Source organism: Gekko japonicus, unplaced genomic scaffold (genome assembly GCF_001447785.1).
Source record: "Gekko japonicus isolate JY-2015 unplaced genomic scaffold, Gekko_japonicus_V1.1 scaffold2878, whole genome shotgun sequence".
Lineage (NCBI taxonomy): Eukaryota > Metazoa > Chordata > Lepidosauria > Squamata > Gekkonidae > Gekko > Gekko japonicus.
In genome coordinates this window covers 96267-117550 of record NW_015173223.1, presented here as the reverse complement: position 1 = coordinate 117550, position 21284 = coordinate 96267, and the positions used below count along the sequence as shown (strand labels likewise).

Here is a 21284-nt window from a genome sequence, read left to right as displayed (position 1 = left end):
AGTAAGCTAGGTGACTTCCACATTGTACACTGGTTTTAGCTCCCAGCCACAGTGCCAGAATCCTGGTTAAATCAGTTCTCCACACCAGTCACTTCTCAGAAAGTTAACTTTATTGATACATTGATAGATACCATACTGGACATGAGCTATTGTTAGGACTGAAGTTGAACGCGCAAAGGTTGCAGATATAGTGTGTTCAAGTAAAGGCACTAAAGAGCAGGACCCAATCACCCCTCGGTATTTGCCCGCCAGAATTAACAGTTATCTACCGACACACACAGGCATGTAGCCTCTCCATAGCAAAGAAAACAGAATAACAGACATTTGAGAAGCCAGGACATTTGGCCCCACTAAGGTGATAAACCACTGGCACATCAAAAAGAGAGGAACCTCCTCTCTCAATGGCAGCTGTAAAATGCATAGGGAGACTGACACACAGTGGACTATTTCCAGGCTTCCACACAACTTGGTTATCCACCTGTTATCTTTCTATGGCTTTCCCATGGTTTCTCAAACTACCCTTGATCAAATTTACATTCACAATTACACCCTGTCACATTTGCCTGTTCTTTTCTTTAATCAGCAATAGGTAGCTAACTCCTTATAGCATTATAACATTGTCGCAATCTACTTATTAGTTCCTTTGAATTCCCAACTTTTTATTAGTTAGAAAGTAAGTCTCTAGCTTTTTTTCTTCCTTCCTGAGAGATGTTTCATTTCATTTACAATTAAAGGAGCTTGAATTTTACTTTTTCTTTTCAAAGGAAAGCTGGGAATGAAGAAGATCTAGTAGATATATCGGTATAATGTTATAACAATCTAGCAATTATCAAATTTTTTTTGGGGGGGTGTTGACCTCCACTGGTATGGGGAGAGGGAAATGGCAGCACTGGGGGAATGAAGGAGTGGAAATGTAGTGGGGGAACCTGCCATCTGGAAGCCCCATTGCCCCTGTGCTGAATAGGCAGCTATAGGGGATCACTGCTGTGAAGACGCCCAGGGATCTCCTCTAGATCATATCATTACTGTTGTGTGTTTTTTTTAAGAAAGCCAGAAAATCAGCAGCAATTCTACAGGCTGACTTCCTTGAAGTCTTTATGAAAAGTTGTTTCTGGACATGGATCCCTCACCTGAGAGAGTCTCAGCTTGCCCAGACCCCAGTATTTTAGCAGTGGTTTAGAGAAAGATTGATATAACTCTGGAACATCTAACCATGCATTTCTGCAAGCAAGTATTACAGTTTCAAAATACTTTTTTAAAAAAATATATATTTTTATTAGTTTTATTTTTTTAATCCCTCCTCCATTTTATCCTCACAGCAACCCTATGAGGTAGGTCTGGTGGACATTGTGTGACAGGCCCAAGATCAGCAAGAAACCATCAATGACAGTGTGGGGATTCAGACATGGGTCGTCCAACACTCTAATCACTATACCATACTCTCTTTATTTGTGTATAAGGCTGTGTGTGTAGACCACTTCCAGCATATATATATCCCATGTTTTGTCGAACCATTGTTGTACTGTTGGTGGTGTTTGTTGTTTCCATTGTTGAGCTATTACTAATTTAGCTGTCGTAATGAGAATGTTAATCAATTTTATTCTAATTGCAGGTGGGGAGTCCTTTGGCCAGCGATGCAGCAGTATTACTTCAGGATTTAACAGTAAATTATAGGACGTCAAGGTTTCAATTTGCTGAGCGATTTGTTTCCAGAATTCCTGGATTACTTTGCATTCCCACCAATTGTGAAAGTAGGAAGCTTTCTCACCACAGTTCTTCCAGCAATATGGAGAGATGGTAGGATTCATATGCGTTAGTCTCGGGGGTGTAAGATACCATCTGGTGGTTATTTTGAGATTGATTCCTTGTATCCGTTGCAAGTTTAGAGATTTTTGCTTGATTTCGCCAGATTTCCATCCAATCCTCCTCGTTGAGTTGTACATTTAGGTCATTGTTCCAAGCTTTCTGATAGTTCATCGTTTTTGGATTGGAAGTGTTGATAAGAATCCGATAAATTTTGGATATAAGCCCCTTCTTCTTATCGTTTTTAAGGAATAGTTGTTCCAGTTCCAGAAGCGGCAAGCCACAGGAGTCTTTGAAGTTCGTTGAGGTGATCAGATGTTGGATCTGTAAGTATTCATACCATTTCAATGATGTCTTATATTTTTTTTCTAAGTCTGATTTGGTTAAGATCTTGTGTTTATGGAGAACATCAATTATCCTGGTGACTTTCGCATTTTTCCAACTTGTAAATCAAAATACTTCAAACTCCTTTTGAATAAAATGGTCTATACATATGTCTACTATATTGGTCCACTGACTTACACAAACACTTTTTTTTTGAACCACAGAATGTACAGGATCCAATTCTAGAGCTCCTTCCTGTGCATCTTCAAACTTTATAAGAATCTCAGAATGCTGGGCTAAAAAATTAAAATCTCAATGGTCACATGAAAACTTGGTTGTGCTGAAGCCTTGACGCTGCCTGTTTTCCCTTATGCCCATCCCCAGCCACCAGCAGTGAGTATCAGGGCTGCAAGCGGATCGAGTAGAAGGTGACAGATTTCCAAACCAAACTGCAGTAGAAAGGTTTCTGATGCACCATCAACTTATGCAATCACCCTACACCCATACAGACTTATTCACCCAGATCCCTTTCTTGACCTAGCTGGGAGAAGGCTGAGTGATTAATTCCATCATAGATGCTAGTGGCCTTACTGGGCCAGATTCCAACAGTGGCAAAACGTAAGTATTAATGCTGCCCACCCTCTCACACAATTTTTATGATTCTGTGCATAGGGCTTGTTTGGCCTTTTGCCTTGATGGGCTGTGTGAATTCATGTTTTTCAGTTGTCAGTTGTGGCGTAAGGACAATTATGAATCTCCTGTCCCTGCAGTTTCAACACACACACCCCACACACTCTTTTGATTTCACTTTTCCAAAAGGAGGCATGGATCAGATTGGATTGTGAAGAGCACAGTTACAAGAGTAGATCTCTAGCTGATAGGATCAGATGAAAGCCGACAAAAGACTGAAAACCAGGAACTTTAAGACATGGTAGTTGTATGATGGAGGGATAGATCCAGTTGGTCAGCCGTGTTGATCTGAAGCAGTAAGGACAAATTTAGAGTCCAGTGGTACCTTTAAGACCAACAAAGTTTTATTCTAGGTATGAGCTCATACCTCGAAAAAAAAATGTTGGTCTTAAAAGTGCAATGGTATTCCCAGTAGTCATGTATGGCTGCGAGAGTTGGACTATCAGGAAGGCCGAGTGCCGAAGAATAGATTCTTTTGAACTATGGTGCTGGAGAAGACTCTTGAGAGTCTCTTGGACTCAGTCAATCCTCAAAGAAATCAACCCTGACTGTTCCCTGGAAGGCCAGATAATGAAACTGAAGCTCAAATATTTTGGCCACCAAATGAGAAGGAAGCACTCCCTGGAGAAGACCCTGATGCTGGGAAAGATTGAAGGTCAAAGAAGATGGGGACGGCAAAGGATGAGATGGTTAGACAGTGTCATAGATGCAATGAACATGAAGTTGAGCACATTTCAGTGGACGGCGCACATGGTCCACATGGTCAAAGCAATGGTATTCCCAGTAGTACTGTACGGCTGCAAGAGTTGGACTATAAGGAAGGCCGAGCGCCGAAGAATAGATTCTTTTGAATTATGGTGCTGGAGAAGACTCTTGAGAGTCCTCTAGACTGCAAGGAGATCAAATCAGTCAGTCCTAAAAGAAATCAACCCTGACTGTTCCCCAGAAGGCCAGATACTGAAGCTGAAGCTCAAATACTTTGGCCACCAAATGAGAAGGGAGCACTCACTGGAGAAGACCCTGATGCTGGGAAAGATTGAAGGTCAAAGAAGATGGGGACGGCAAAGGATGAGATGGTTAGACAGTGTCATAGATGCAATGAACATGAAGTTGAGCACATTTCAGTGGACGGCGGAAGACAGAAAGGCCTGGCGTGATCTGGTCCATGGGGTCACGAAGAGTCGGACTCGACTGTGCGACTGAACAACAACAAAAAGGTGCCACTGGACTCTAAATTTGTTCTCTTGAGAATGAAATACCAGCTATCACCACAGGAGGGCCCATTCAAAAAAATACTCCAGTATTAATGGCATAAATCATATGTCTGTAACAATATAATATATGTTTCGCTTTAATCTAACACACCCAGGAAAGCAAGCAATATATTTAAAATATGCACAAGATAACTTTTTTAAAGCACAACCCACATCAATGAAACCTTAGCATTACATTATTAAAACTTAATTGTCCTGAAATCCTCTAGACTGCATAAGCACACGTGGGTCAGTGGGGAAGCGTCTACTTATGTGAAGGTCATGGTCAACCACTACCAGCACCACAATGAAGGTGCTACCCACTATGGTCTCAATGTAGATCACTATGAAGAACAAAAAAAAGAAGATACTGCTGGTCCCCAAGTTCCCAAAGCCCAGCAGAAGGAGTTCAGTGATGGTGGTTTCATTTTCTTCTGTTTTTCCCATGCTGGTAGGTCAAACCTGAAAAGTCCAAATAAACTGTCCATTAGTGTGGTGGAAAACACTGTAAATACCAGGCACATGAATTCACTTAACCCATCAAAGCAAAAAACAAATGGAGGAGGAGGAGGAGGAGGAGGAGGAGATTGGATTTATACCCCACCCTTCACTACCCAAAAGAGACTCAGAGCAGTTTACAATCCCTTTCCCTTCCACGCCCTACGACAGACACTCTGTGAAGTAGGTGAGGCTAAGAGAACTCTCTCTTGAGAGAACAGTTCTGAAAGGACTTATGACTGACCCAAGGTCACGCTGGCAGCTGCATGTGGAGGAGTGGGGAATCAAACCCAGTTCTCCCAGATTAGAGTCCATGCTCTTAACCACTACACCAAACTGGCTCTCAAACCCCAAGCACAAAATCATACAAGGTGTTGTCAACCATCTTCGTCCGCATGGTCTCAGAATAAGTGGGTTGAAAATGGCAAGACTTCATCACAATTAACACCATTTTAACACATTTTCTTCAAGAGCATCATTTGACTTTGACCCCAGTATGGAATTATGGGCCCTAACCGGGATGGCCCAGGTCAGCCTGATCCTGTCAGGTCTTGGAAGCTAAGCAGAGTTGGTCCTGTTTAGTATTTGGAAGGGAGACCACCAAGGAATTCCAGGGTCGTTACACAGAGCCAGGCAATGGCAAATCACCTCTGAATGTCTGTTGCCTTCAAAACCCTATGGAGTTGCCCTACTTTGGCTGCAACTTGATGGCACTTGACACACACATGGACACACATTTAGTTATGGAAGGAAGAGAAGGCTCTACACTGATGGTTGAATCCACAGAACATCAGTGTTTGCAAACCTGCAGCATGTGGTACTCTTTGAGGGACAAACCATGTGTGTATCTTGCGTAGGGTGCACTGCAGCAGCTTCATCCAGCTGGACCAACCCTCTTTTTTTTTTTTAATCCCCTGAACACAGGGTAGCTTTATTTGTTTTTTTTGTTACACTTACAAACTAAAAGACAAATGAAAAAAGGGGGGGAAATGAAAAAAAGGGGGGGAATAGAACCCCGGGATTAAAAAGACAGAAAATCAAGCCCACACTATAACTAAAAACCCAAGAGTAGAGATCATTAACAGTTAGTATTCAGTTAATTTTATAAATTCCACATTTCATTTTTAACCAATAAGTCAGAGAATTAGTCAGTTCATGTTAGTTCAAGTTCATTCAAGTGCATGCCGAGATTCTTCCCTCATCATCTTCGTTTGCAAGTCTTTAAAGTTTAAAGTGTTACTTCGGTCCTCTTAGTCGTAAGTCATACGTATCTCTGTCTGGAACTCCGCCTACTGCTCCTGGGTCTTTGGCTGAGCCCTTCTCTGCAGTGCCTGCTCCGCCGCCTCGCTCTTGCTGATCTCTATCCATCGATCCGAAGTGTCGCTTCACCCATTCTTCTGCTTTTAAAACCAAGTCTATTTTCTCCCTTTATCTCTGTATTTAAACACGACACCCTCAGGAAAGTTCCAGGAGTACTGGATTTGATTTATTTGCAGGATTGAAATCAACTCTTTATAAGCCTTCCTTTTCTGACGTACCTCAAATGGAGTGTCCTTTAGGACCCTGATATCCATTCCTCCCAGTTTCAGGGGGCTTGCCACAGTTGCTTTAAGGATTAAATCCCTAGTCTGTCTTTGGTGAAACTTGACCACAATTTAACCTGGCAGGTTGTTGTGCTTTATATATTTTGAGTACGATCTATAGATCACCTCAATTTCCAATCTCCTTTCCTGTGAATCTTGTCTTTGTTCCATCAATCCCACTTTCTTTTTAACTTTCTTGGTGTCATGTGCTGTCTCTTTTACTTTCTCTTCCGTTTGTGCCGTCCTCTTGGTTAGCTCAGCAATTTGTTGCTGTTGCTTTGCCAGGCTTTGGTTTGAAGCGATCAACTGTTGGTTAATATAATTGAGCCTCTCATTAATCAGCTTGAGCAGTTCCGATAGCATAGAGAACACGTCACCCGTCTCTTCCATTCTCGGGCTCTGGCCGCCCCGCCCCGCTCCTCGTCCCAATCTACCTCGAGCACCGGCCATTTTCAGCTTTGTTTACATCCACCTTCCTTCAATAAAACGCCCAATGTCTTCGCAAACTCAGCTAAGTCTCTCATGCACTTTAACGCTATTTCGCTTCTCCTCCCCCCCCTTCGTTTATTCGAAAGTTCGCTTGTTTATGCCGGTAATCTCCCGGCACCATTTTCCATTAGTGGGGGGGGGGACCACTTTTCTAACTTCTTCGCTTGGCAATTAAGTCTCTCATACACTGTAACGCTTCTTTTCTCCCCCCCCTGCGCTTATTCAGCAAAGTTCATTTGTTTGCGCCGGAGGTACCCTCCCGACACCACTTTCAATTGGGGGGGGGAACTCACTTTTAAAACTTTTCTGCTTGATACATCCTCTGGATCATTGTCGGTCTATTCATAGACCTCTTGCAGCCTCGTTATTCCGTCGATCTCTTCTGCTTGTCCCGGTTGGCATCGACTATGCTCAGTGTAAAACTGAGCCACACAGTGGATGGACCCTTTGAGGCAAGAGAGCACCTCAATTCTCCGGCTTTGTGCCATCAAAGAGGTCGCCCCCCCAGTGCCCCCCGGCCTGGAGCCTTTTACCAAGGCTCACCTGGGGGTGTCACTTAAGGTGGCACCCCTCCGGACCACTGGTGCGCAGATCGCCTCCCCAGAGGTAGAGGAGAGCGACCGCCATCGCCGAGCCACAGATCGGAAGTCCAGCTGGACCAACCCTCTTGAAGATCCCAGTGTACAGGCACTTTGGCATTAGGTTGGTATGGATGACCTCCAGAGGCATCTGGATTGGGGCGGATTAGCAGTGCTGTTGTTGTTGGACCTGTCAGCAACATTCTAAACAGTCGACCATCAGCTACTGATCCACTGCATCGACACTGGAGTTGACACTGCCTTGCAATGGCTTGTCTCCTTTCTCTCAGCTACTGATCCACTGCCTCATCGACACTGGAGTTGACACTGCCGTGCAATGGCTTGTCTCCTTTCTCCAAGGCCGGGGGGAAAGGGTGGCAGTGGGGGAACAGCTATCCTGAAGGAACCCACTGGATTGTTGAGTACCTCAAAGGGCGGTGCTATCCCCGATGCTATTTAATATCTATATGCACCCCTTTGTCCAGTTTGCACAGAGGCATGGGCTGGGATGTCACCAGTATGCAGATGACACCCAGCTCTATCTGTTGTTGGGTGGCCAGTCTGACTCTAAACCGGAAGATCTAGACCGGGCATTACAAGACATTGCTGGATGGTTTAGACTGAGCCGACTGAAATTGAAGCCAATGAAGATGGAGGTCCTGTGCCTGAGCTGGGGTGGGCCGAGGGTAGGGATCTGACCTTCAATGGGGCTCCATTGGTGCCAGCACCAGAGGTTAGGAGCTTGGGAGTGTTCTTGGATGCCTCCTTAACAATGGAGGTCCAGGTAGCAGCCATTGCCAAGTCAGCCTTTTATCATCTTCATCTGATCAGACAGTTGGTTCCCTTCCTTGAACACAACGACTTGGCAACAGTGATCCATGCGATGGTCATCTCGAGATTGGACTACTGTAATGCTCTCTACATGGGGCTGCCCTTGTTGCAAATCTGGAAGCTACAGCTAGTGCAAAATGCTGTGGCCAAGCTCCTAATGGGCCTCCTTCTGCGGGTGCACATTCAAACTGTGCTGAAAGCATTGCACTGGCTCCTGATAGCATACCAAATTTGCTTCAAGGTGCTGGTACTTACCTTTAAAGCCCTTTATGGTCAGGGCCTCTGGGGACAGCAGTTGTAATAAAGAGAGACTGAGTGAAAAAGCTGGTTGGATCAAACTCCAACGCCACCCTTATAGCAGTAAGCACAGATTCATATAATCCTATGGTACTACATTTCCTTCACAGCCTACTTCAAAGACCTGCACACTTAAATAGTTTGAATATATACTAGTTGCAGTAATGGTGTGTGTGTGTGCACTAGGTATGTAACCTGCTTTATATGAGAAAGCGGACCCCACTTAACAATGCTTGTTTATTTGTGGTGCTTTTAATTTGCCTTTGCACTGGAATGTCTAATAGAGAAGCCACTTCAAAAGAGACTGTGAACATCTCCTGTGGGAAGGGAGGGGGAAAACGGGGTGGTGAGAGAATCATCCAGATGAATTATATAAGGCGGAAACAAAGCTGAGACAAAAACACATTTCCAGGAAGAATGGAGGTCCTGAGGAGAAAAACAAAGGGAGACTGTGTCCTGAATGGAAACACAGAGGTAAGTAAGGAAATCCAGCACTGTGACCACTTCTTGAAATGCAGGGAGTAACAAGGGGATAGGAGGGAAACATATTGCCTCCTAGAACTGAGTGTGAGAGGATTTTCCGTGCTCTTATAATTTCATCAAAGTTCACAAATATTCTATCCATTCTGGGAGAGGAAAGGATGGAGCTGCGGTCTTGTAGTGTTTTTATCATGAACTTTTAATAGTTCTTTTTATCTTTTTGTGCCTTAATTCCTTCTAATCTATTAGCCACTTTGGGAGTTTAGGATGAAAGGAGGGATGTACATTTAGACTCGTTCATTCATTCAATGGTTCATTCACAAACCTGCTATTGTGGTTTGATAAACCCAGATATAGTGAAAAGATATTGTCTTCATTCCCACCTCCCATTGCCAGCAGCAAGGATTGCTGGATCCCCCTGACCATACAGCAACACTTGATAGAGACAACTTGCAATCCCTTAGCAACCCCCAGGACTTATGTCACTAGTTGTGGATTGATCTCAGAAATAGGAACCTGTTAGAACAGACAGAGAAGGGTCTTTTCCATCATTGCTACCTGATGATCATCTGTGTAAAGACCACAGGTTTGGGTCCAAGTAGCTTCTCTGATGTCATAACAGGAGGACTGCCCAAAGAGGCTATTTGACTGCCAAACAAGGATATGCTGGGCATCATAAGACATATGTGGACAAATGCCACATGAGTTGGGGGCTGAGTGAAAAAGCTGGCTTGATTCAGTCCGCAGTGTCTACCACTGAGCCATGGCACTTCTTAAGCTCTGTCTTCCCCATCTACCACCATCTCCTTTAGTGCCTGGTCTTTACATACAGTGATTTTCACCACTCTAAAGTGCAGTTTATTTGGCCTTTGCAGGTTTGAGCTACCAGCATGGGAAAAGCAGAACAAGAAAATGAAACAACTGTCACTGAATTCCTTCTTCTGGGCTTTGGGGATCTTGGGGATCAAGAGTTGCTTCTGTTTTTGCTCTTCTTAGTGATCTACATTGTAACCATGGTGGGGAATATCCTCATTCTGGTGTTGGTTGTGGTTGACCGTCACCTTCACACCCCCATGTATTTCTTCTTGGGCAACTTGTCCTGCTTGGAGACCTGCTACAGCTCCAATATCCTTCCCGTGATGCTGGCTAATCTGTTTCATGGGGGCCCAGGAACCATTTCTGTCATGGGCTGCATGACACAGTATTACTTCTTCGGTTTCTTGGCAGCTTCAGAATGTTATCTCCTTGCAGCAATGTCTTATGATAGATACGTGGCAATCTGTAAGCCACTGCTCTATACAGTACTTATGAATGGTAAGATGTGCCTCCAGCTAGTAGCTGGATCTTGGGTTAGTGGTTCCATGGCTATAAACATAACTATATATTTAATGCACCAACTGACCTTCTGTGGTCCCTCTGAAATCGACCATTTCTTTTGTGACTTTAATCCCATATTGAAGCTGTCTTGCAGTGACACACATGCCATTAAACTTCTAACTTTCTTCCTAGCTGCTGTGTGTTCCCTCCCCCCATTTCTGTTGACCCTGACATCGTATGGCTACATCATCTCTGCCATTGTCAGCATCCCATCTACCTCTGGCAGGCAAAAGGCCTTTTCCACCTGCTCCTCTCACCTTATTGTGGTGTCCATTTTCTATGGCACCATCATGATTGTTTACATGTTGCCCAAAACAGACCTCAACAAAGTCTTCTCCCTTTTCTATACAGTCCTAACTCCCTTGTCCAACCCCCTGATATATAGCTTGAGAAACAGGGAGGTCAAAGTGGCCTTCAGAAAGGCTCTAGCTAAGTTTTGTGCATTTGAACGAATATAAGGAGTGTGTTTGCATACTTATAGTCCAATTCCTCTCTTATGCTGCTAGGAATAGCATTTTCATTTGAGTGGGTTGGGTCCAACCGGCTTTCTTGCTAGAAAAAAGAATGGGGGGCATTCCATCACCAAAAAAGGGTGTACTGGGGATCATGGGACGTGCATGGACAAAGACATGTGGAATATAGGTTGTAATAAGGAAGGGAATTGGGCAGGACATAGTGAAGTTCCTGGCTGGATCCAACCTAACAGTTTTTAAAATTATTTTTGCTTTCCTGCTTTCTAAATGGTGCATCGGGTTTCAACAACCCTTTGTACTATTATGTATTTTGCTGCATAAAGGAATCATTTGACCTACCAGTGAACAGATTTATTTATTGTTTGCCTGTTTCCAGCTTTGTGTTGAAATCTTGAGAGGTGAGAATTTTTCAGTTGTAACTTTTGCTTTTTATATCTAAATCCCAGACAACTGTGATCTGCCCTGAGTCAGCTTGTGGGGAGGGCAGGATATAAATTGAATAAAAGAAATAAACAATGAAAAAGATTACTGGATGCATTTGCCTTTTGTCATTGATTTTTCTACAATATTTCTGTCCGTCTCCCCTCTTGGCTAGCTTCAGTTGGTTTCATTGGTTTTGAACAGATAGACTTAATGCTGTGACTTTTATTTGCACAGTATTTTCTGTTTCTTTGCACCAAAACTCCCCCCTAAAATTTATGCATTTTTCAGCATAGAGAGCCAATGTTTTATAGTGGTTAGAGTGCTTGGGCTAGTGGCTCTCTCTCTCGGAGAGAAAACTCTCATAGAGTTTCCTCCTCCTGGGGATGAAGCAAGATATAAATTAATTAAAAAACATATGTATGCATCAGTAAATCAGCATTATAGGCTGCGGTCACACGCAACATTAGCCACGCAAGAGATACGGAAGACAAGCGGAGTTTCCGGTCGTGATCTCACCAGCACATCTGGGAAGCGTAGCACTTCCGTGGCACAAGTGAGGCTTCCTGCCGAAAAAGCGCAGCAAAAAACTAGTACCTTGGAGGTACTAGTTTCCAGAAACTGCGGGGCAAGGGCGGGCGTCTGATCGCGTTTCCGGTGGTATCCGGCGCCCGCCCATGTCCCCTTGCGGAAAAGGGTTTTTTTTTTCACGTCTCCGTGGATGCGCACACGCACCCAACGGAGCATGCGCATTCGTAGTGTACACAAAAAAAGAAAACCAGTTCACCGCGCCGCGCACTTCTTCATTGCGCGCAGGCGTGTGTTGTGATCGGCACCTCTCCCTTGCCATGGTACCTCCACAGTACCTCCACAGAACCTCCACAGTAGGTCTGATCGCTTTACTGCATGTTAGTTTGCCCCGGGGCAAACAGCCACACTTCTCCTCTGCAGTTTCCTGCCTGTGTGACAGGGGCCATACATTATTAGATAAATGAATAATTGATTAATATAGTGTGACTGCACTGCATGTATTACAGGGGAAACCCAACCTTTTCCCTGCATTTATTAAAGAGACCATGTGCTAAATAACTGGGCAAGTCATCTTGGAAAATGCAAACATACCTCATCCATAATCATGTACCGTGCTCAGTTCAACACCTATAACAACTTGAAAGAGATAATCATGGTCATTTGTTCATTTGGACATACATGCAGTTTGTGCAGAAATAATTATATCCAGTTAGTTACATTACATGGCCTCAGGTAAGACACATTTTTGTAATTGTCCCAGAGTGATGTCTAACAAGCGTACTAACATCAACAGTGTTCCAGTTAAGAGCTGTTAAGAGCCACATCGTATAAAGAAAACATTTTTAAAATGTGTTATAGGTGGCATTGGACTCCAGATAAGATTGCTAAATGTTATAAAAATGTCTCAGGGAATTGCTGGAGATGCAATAAAAATGTCAGATCATACTATCATATATGGTGGAGATGCAAGAAGGTTTGCAAGTTTTGGAAAATGATAAAACAGATAATATTGGAGATAACTGAAATAGATTTGAAGTTAGAACCAGAAGTGTATTTACTTAATATGTTACCGGAGGGGATTAAACATAATGATCAAGGCATGATATTATATGTCCTCATAGTATCCAGAATACTTGTAGCTAAATCGTGAAAATCAGATAAAATTCCAAGTAGAGAAGAATTAACAATGAAAATTCTAGAAATAAAAGAAATGGACAAACTAAACATGATAGTAGCAGGGAAGGAAGAAAGTGTATTCCAAAAAAGATGGCAAAAGTTAGATAGATGGAGGGGGGGAAATGTGTAATGTAAATTCCAAAATATGTAAATGATTATGTTATGTATGTTTTATATAATGGAAAATGATAAATAAACTATATATAAATAAACAGTGTCCCAGTTATTGACGATGGTAGGGACAGCTTTAGCTTATGCACTTGATGGATGGGAATGTGAGAGCTCTTCATGTTACATCTTGAAACCAGAGTGAAACTGAGATTCAAAAGAATCTTCAAGGTTGACGTGCTTTGCAGCCCTTCGTCTAAAGTGCCACCTAAAAAAGATGCATTCCAAGGAATTTTAGCTTGACAGAGGGTGAGTCTATCCATGGCAGTTCACCATGATGACTCAAATGGAACCTCTAGTTTCAGTAGCAGTGTATCTCTGAACAGTTGCTGGGAACAACAGCAGAAAAAACCAAGAACGGATCACAGGTATCCATTTAGGAAATGCAACAAACAAGTAAACACTGTGATATAAATGACTAAGGCCCCTGCCACACGGGGGGAAATTGCTGCGGGCAAAGTGTGGCTTTTGAAAGCCGCACCAAAAGAGACATGCGGCGGCGGGATCACACAGATCCTGTGAGCCGCCGCGCAGCTGCTCCCCAGCACGATCAGATGCTGGGGAGAAAGCCATGGACGGAAGCATAAGGCTGCTGGCTGTGCATGTGTGCGCATGCTTCCAAACACTAGACACGCCAAGCGGGCTGAACAAAATCTTCTCTCTCTTCTACACAGTCTTAACACCTCTAACCAACCCTCTCATATACACTCTGACCTCTTTATTTCTCAGAGTGAGTCAAAATTTGGCAGTGCCTGTTAATTAAGTGATTCAAAGTGATACTTTGGTGAGGGCAAGAAAAAGAAGAGCTGGTTTTATATCCCACTCTTCAGTACCTAAAAGAGTCTCAGAGTGGCTTACAATTGCCTTCCTCTCCCTACAAGAGACACCCTGTGAGGTAGATGGGACTGAGAGAGTTCTGAAAAGCTGTGACTGACCCAAGGTCACCCAGCTGGCTTCATGTGGAGGAATGGGGAATCAAACCTGGTTCTCCAGATTAGAGTCTGCCGCTCTTAACCACTGCACCAAGTTGGCGCTCAGAAGGTTCTAGGCTCAACTTCCAGCATCTTCAGTTAAAGGTTCAGTGATATGAAAGACCTCTACATGAGACCCTGGTGAGCTTCATTCAGTCAGAGTAGACTGAACTTGATAGACCAATGGTCTCACTCAGTATCATGCGTTCCTGTGTGTGCACTTTGCTGGAAGTAAGCCCCACTGAATAAAATGGTACTTTGGTACTTACTGCCAAGTAGACCCACTTAAGCTTGTTCCCTAAGACACCATCCCAGAGGAATTATTAGTTTGAAGAAGCAGGCTCCATACGAATGAGACCATTCTTCAGAGGTTCTCCCACTTTGCACTTCAGGTGTTGTCGTTTTAATAAATGGAAGATGGCATCTGAACCAGAATGTCCTTTGGGATCGATGGTTTTGATACTCTGAGATCCCCATAGACTCATATATTTTCAAGGAGGTATAATCAAGGCCCTTGGATTCTGAATTAGATGAAAAATTGGGTTAATACTGGACGGTGGCTATTGTGGTAACATTAAATGGAGATAGCTCCAGGAGGCCAGCCTAGTGTAGAGGTTAAGAGTGGTGGACTGTAATCTGGAAAACTGGGTTTGATTCCCCACTCCTCCACATGAAGCCTGCTGGGTGATGTTGGGCCAGTCAGAACTCTCTCAGCCCCACCTACCTCACAAGGTGCCTGTTGTGGGGAGAGGAAGGGACTGGGACTGTAAACTCGTTTGAAACTCCTTAAGGTAGAGAAAAGCAGGGTATAAAAACCAACTCTTCTTCAAATACAAAGTTAATAGAGTATTGGTAAATATGGCATAAAACATAACATCTAATGAATACTGTGAATCGCATTGTTTTGGGGACTGAGATTATCTATCATTTGAAAAAAATCTACAGAACTCAAATGTTTGCTTAATTCATCCACAGATGTTCATTATTTCTACTGGAGAGTATTCCCTCCTGCTTTGTGGCTCATACTAGATTTCTAGATCATCTGTGTTTTGAAACGGTGTAAAGAATTCCCAGTGTGATTGGTTTCTCTTGATACAGCACTCATAATTAAGTCAGTAAGTAATCTATGCACCAGGAGATTTTTTGATATTTGAAGGGGATCCAGCCAGTTTGTCTGCTGGTGAAAAAGAAAGGAGGGGGTCCCTTTGACCACTCACAATTACTCCACTGGGAATCATGAGACCTCCATGGTCAAAAGATATATGGGAAATGAGCTGTTGTAAAGAGAGGAACTGGGTCAAAAGGCAGACTGGATTATTCCCACTTAACTGCAGGCTTTGATCATGATTTGCAGTGTAATCCTAAATTGTAATTACATCCTAAATCCATTGAATTCAGTGGGCTTAGAAGGGTCTAACTGCTTAGGAAGGCACTATTAGTTATTTATAGCAACTCTACAGTTATTTATCTATCTTGAAACATAGCTGTTTAATATAGTTAACAATTGAGAGATTTTAGATGATTATTCACTTTGTTTAAGAACAATGTATATACTCATCTTTGTAGATGGAAAAAATGCCAGTGTGGTATAATGGTTAGACTAGTGTCAAAGTAAGTTCTGGGAGACCCAGGTTCAAATCCCCACTGTGCCATGGAAACTTGCTGGGGGACAATTACACACACTTAGCCTAACCTACCCAAGGGGTTGTTGTAAAGATGAAATGGAGGAAAGAACTAGGTAGGCTGCTTTGGGTCCCATTGGAGCAAAAGATGGGGCACAAATGAAGTAAGTAAATAAGTTTAAGCCACCTTTCCATAAAATATGTCCAAGTTGCAGCACATCAAGGTGATCAATATAATAAGCATGAAAACAATTGTTATAGTTACAGGTGGGGGACCTCAAGAAACTTGTGGGACTGGCAATCTGATTCACCCCACCTTTGTTTCCTCCCCTATCCCTCTGCTTCTCTGCCTCTTACACTTCCATCCCACCACCCCTTCTCTTACTCTCTCCCCCCCCCCCCCCTTCTCTTACTCTCTCCCCCTGGCCTGTCACCCTCTCTTACTGCCCCTACCCATCATTTTCTTTCTTTCTGTCCCTGCCTCATCACTCTCTCGTTCTGTCCCATCACTCTCTCGTTCTGCCTCTGTCCCCACTCACTCACCCTTTATGTTTCGCTATCTCCCCCGCTTTCCATTTTCCATTTTCCCACATTTTCTGCTTCTCCTCCCCCCCTAAAGCTTTATATTCTTTCCATCATATCGGGGGGGGGGGGGGGCAGCTCTGTGTTTTTTGCCGCGCATCTTTGGCGGGAAGTCTCGGTTGAGCCATGGGAGCGCTACGCTTCCCAGATGTGCCGGTGAGATTGCGCCCGGAAACTCCGCCTATCTTCTGTCTCTCTAGCATGGCTAATGTTCCATGTGACTGCAGCCATAGTTAACAATTGAGAGATTTTAGATGATTATTCACTTTGTTTAAGAACAATGTATATACTCATCTTTGTAGATGGAAAAAATGCCAGTGTGGTATAATGGTTAGACTAGTGTCAAAATAAGCTCTGGGAGACCCAGGTTCACATCCCCACTGTGCCATGGAAACTTGCTGAGGGACAATCACACACACTTAGCCTAACCTACCCCAAGGGGTTGTTGTAAAGATGAAATGGAGGAAAGAACTAGGTAGGCTGCTTTGGGTCCCATTGGAGCAAAAGATGGGGCACAAATGAAGTAAGTAAATAAGTTTAAGCCACCTTTCCATAAAATACGTCCAAGTTGCAGCACAACAAGGTGATCAATATAATAACCATGAAAACAATTGTTATAGTTACAAGTGGGGACCCTCCAGAAACTTGTGGGACTGGCAATCTGATTCACCCCACCTTTGTTTCCTCCCCTATCCCTCTGCTTCTCTGCCTCTTGCACTTCCATCCCACCACCCCTTCTCTTACTCTCTCCCCCTGGCCTGTCACTCTTTCTTACTGCCCCTACCCATCATTTTCTTTCTTTCTGTCCCTGCCTCATCACTCTCTCATTCTGTCCCATCACTCTCTCGTTCTACCTCTGTCCCCACTCACTCACCCTTTAAGTTTCCCCATCTCCCCCACTTTCAATTTTCCATTTTCCCACATTTTCTGCTTATCCTCCCCTCAAGCTTTATATTCTTTCCATCATATCATTCATTTCAGCTCTGTGCTTGCCCATTCATCACCCCACCCATATTGTGAGCTCTCTGCTCTTGTCCTGCTCTCCCCCATAGCATTGGCTCTCTGCTCTCATCTAGTTGCCCCCCCATTGCCAGCTCTCTGCTTTCATCTCACCTTCCACCCCTCATTGTCTGCTCTCCTCTTGCCTCCCCACCCTCATCGATGGCTCTCTGTTTGCCTGGGCCCCCATTGTTGGTGCAGCACTTGCTCACTCACTTCCCCAATCCTCAATAGGATTCTTGGCTGCTCCCCTCCATCCTTGGCACTGTGCTTGCTTTTGCAGCCAAAAGTGGAGCTTCTCCCAGCATTGGCCACCATGGTGGTTGAGTCCAGCCTCATTCCCGGCATCTTCTGCAGTGGTGGCCAGGGCCAGAGTTGCTTCCGGCATCCACCACCATTGCGGGTTAAGAGTTGGGATTTTTTTGTGAATTTAAGGGGTTCCCAAAGTTTGCAGAAAAATCTCGGTAACATCTGTGTGGTCCAGATCTGTGGACTTAGGTATCCAAAAGATGGGGCCACTCATCACTAATAGTATATAGATAATGGTTTGTAGTCTGCCTTTCTCTCTGAGACTCAAAATGGATTACAGAGTGTAAATCAAGTGCAATCAACAGGATGGGACATCCAATGAGCAATACAATAGGGGTGAGTTGGGCAGCAACAATAAACAACAAAAGTGGTGGCACCACACCTATTGGAATCTTGCAGGTCATTTACCTTAATCTCCTTTGGACACAGGATTTTAACCGGGGGGGGGGTCTTACAGGGTTTTTAACGGGGGGGGGGGGTGACTCTCTCTTTTAAAGCTGTTCTTATGGTCTGCCTCCAGCCTTACCATATCATTTGTGGAGGTGATTGTAGGCTGCTGAATGCTATTTTATGTCTTGTTTTGATATTGAACAATTTATGCTATTATATTTATGATTTTATTATATCGCTTTTACTTCATGAATCTCTTACAGTAGGGGTCTAGAGAAGCAGCATATCCATATGCTAAATAAATAATTCATTCATTTGTTAAGTATAGAAGAATGCAAATGGGAAGAGATTCCTCAAGTGTCCCAGCCTCTGCTGCTTTAGCTTCAGCACAAAAACTAGTTGTCAGTTAATGGAATAGGTGTAATATGAACCTTTGGCTTTACGTAATATGGCTTTACGTAGATTATGCCACAAAATTCTACTTAGGAGGTTTACAAGACACGCACCACAACAATTAACTGTCTTGCCTAGTGTGGTATTTATTGCCAAGAAACACTCTTCAATTTCTGAGGACATGTTGGGAATGAGCATGCCTAGTTCCCTGTTAAACTATCTTGAAATGGAAAGCAACCCATTGTACTGCACAATAAACATACTTGAGATTCAACTTCTGGTACCCTCTAGAGGTCATTAGGAGAACAGCTATCTTTGTAACAGCAGAAATTGATATATTGATTACTCGTTGAAAGACCAAAGTAAACAAAATGTGAGAGAAAATTGGATACCATTTTATAAATGGGTCAAAATAAACTGTGAAAAGGAAGATCATGAATAATGGATTATAGTTACTATAAGTTTAGGATAAATGTAATTTGAACTGTAAAGAATATGTACTTTTCCAGGATTGGATTAATTGTCTATAGCTTTAGAAATCATACAAATGAGAGGGGTATGGAAACAAAGCTTTAAGATGGGAATTGTATTGTAACAGCTATTATTGTACAATTGTATTGTAACAGCCGAGCCAGGAACTGAATAACAACTGAGCCCGCGGCCGGGGTGCTGGTAGTTTATCACCCCCCATACAAATAATGTGGCCCTAGTTAGGGATAAACAACTGTGTAAACCGCTCAGAGACCCTCCGGGGTCAGGGCGGTATATAAGTAAAAAATTAAATAAAAAAATAAATTATATAAGCTTGATGGAAAATTTTCCTTTATGTCTTATCCCCTTCCCCATGTTCTTCCCTTCCTAAAATGTCCTATATATTAGTGAAAATCAAATAAAAATTTAATTAAAAGAAAGGAGAACAGCCATCCCCCTAAAGGTTGTCATTTTACTTCCATACAGGGATGCTCCTGGATTTACATTTTGGGGTGGCAGCATTTCCATGGTACTGATGCAATACATTGCAAACATCTGGATTTCTTACAAAATTGTGAAGGGTGCACGGGCACAACTTGAAGATCATATGCAGCCATGCACAAACTGAAACAAAATGTCAGTAACTCCAGGGCTGGGATCGAAAATGTCATGATCTAAGGCTATATCATTAAGTTTGTGAGGGTGGATCCCAAGGAGTCTATTTTTGGCTGAGCCTTCGTAGTACTCCAGTGACTTCTGCTGAGATGGCTAAGGCCTTTCCATAAGATTTAGAGAGATGTTTCCACAGCTGATTTCCTTTCACGGTCTGAACAATACTGCACAGGTAATGGTAAGCTTGACCCTACTGGGTTCTACTTCCCTTGCAAGTTGCATTTAATGCTACACAAAAAATGCTAAACCCTAAAAAATTAATTTGGGAATAAAGAGGAACATCAGACTGCAGACGGAAGATTGACAGATGCATATATGTTATAATATTAAAAACAATATTAAGGTAAAGGTTTCTCTTGCTCGAAAGCTAGTCAAATCTGAATCTGGCAAAAAAAAAAAGGAGGAAAGGATAATAAGGGATGAATTTGAATCAACGTCACATTTCCCACACTCCCATGAAATCCCATTTGTACGAGAATAAAGATTCTGGACTTACGTTCTACCGGCAGTAACGCATTTGTACATAACTTTATGCTGCTGCCTTACATTTATTGAAAACCCTAATCCTGGCTTCTTTTACCTCTTTGTTTCTCAGGCTATATATGAGGGGATTGGCCAGGGGTGTCAAGACAGTGTAGAAGACAGAAAACACCTTATTCAGAGCACTAAGTGTGTTATTCTTGGGAAGCATGTAGACTGCCATTACAGTGCCGTAGAAAATGGTCACCACGGTGAGGTGAGAGGAGCAGGTGGAAAAGGCCTTCCGCCTTCCTGTGGTGGATGGAATTCTCAGAATGGTGACTACGATACATACGTAGGAAAGGAGGGGCAGCAGGAAGGGAGGCAAGGTAAACACTGCAGCCATGATGCTGGTGACCACTTCAGTCATATGGGTATCACTGCAGGACAGTTTCACCATAGGGGTGAAATCGCAAAAGAAATGGTCGATCTCATTGGGACCACAGAAAAATAGCTGGGAGATAAAATATATCACTATGTTGTTAGCAAGGAAGCCGCTGAACCAGGAACCAGCAGCTAGCTGAAGGCAAATTCGGCAGTTCATAAGGCTTCCATAATGCAGGGGTCTACATACCGCTAAGTACCGGTCATATGACATTGCCGTTAAAAGGTAACATTCTGTCCCCAGCAGGAAACCAAAAAAATAGTACTGAACAATGCATTCATTCACAGAAATGGCTTTCCCACCAGCAAAGAAAGTCACTAACATTCTGGGAAGGATGGTTGAGCTGTAGAAGAATTCCAAACAGGAGAGGTTACCCAGGAAGAAGTACATGGGGGTGTGAAGGTGCCGATCAGTTATAACAAGGGCGATGATGGAGAGATTTCCAATAAGGGTTACAATGTAGATTGTCAGGAACAAGAGGAAGAGAACTATTTGTGTTTCAGACTGATCTCCAAATCCCAAGAGCAGAAATTCCTGCATGACTGTTTGGTTTTCCGTTCCTTTCTTGGCCATGGCTAGTACATCGAATAGAAGTGAAACAAATTGTCACAAGATAAGATCAAACACTTTTCATTCCCAACATCTCAGGGTAAAAAAAAAAGAAGCTAATGCAGGGGGGAAGTGACTTTTGAAGGTAGCCTTTCATCTTCAGAGTCAAGCTCTAGGGAAGGGATGCTTCTGAAATGTTGCAGACCAATGGTCCATCAGTCCAGCATCCTCATACATACCGTGGCCAATTAGATGCCCCCAAAGACCTACAAGCAAGTCAAGAAGGGGGAAAATCTCTCCCTGTTGTTGTCCCCACACCAATATCCCAAGGGTTACTCCCTCCGAACAGAAGAGCTAGATTCAAGTCCAGTAGCACCTTAGAGGCCAATAAGACTTTGAGAGTATAAACTTTCAAGAGTCAAAGCACTCCTCCCATCTTCTGCCTGGGATA

General features: G+C 43.3%; 2 protein-coding genes across 2 annotated transcripts; one reads left to right on the top strand and one right to left on the bottom strand.

The window, feature by feature from the left end:
- The first annotated feature begins 9839 nt into the window (after positions 1-9839).
- LOC107120086 (olfactory receptor 5A2-like) lies at positions 9840-10661 on the top strand. Its single transcript, XM_015422729.1, has one exon. The coding sequence runs from the start codon at positions 9840-9842 to the stop codon at positions 10659-10661; it is 822 nt and encodes a 273-aa protein (XP_015278215.1).
- Positions 10662-11879: 1218 nt separating this feature from the next.
- LOC107120085 (olfactory receptor 1020-like) lies at positions 11880-20857 on the bottom strand. Its single transcript, XM_015422728.1, has 2 exons — positions 19954-20857; positions 11880-11908 (listed from the first exon to the last, which is right to left on the bottom strand). The coding sequence occupies exons 1-2, from the start codon at positions 20855-20857 to the stop codon at positions 11880-11882; spliced, it is 933 nt and encodes a 310-aa protein (XP_015278214.1).
- Positions 20858-21284: the final 427 nt, after the last annotated feature.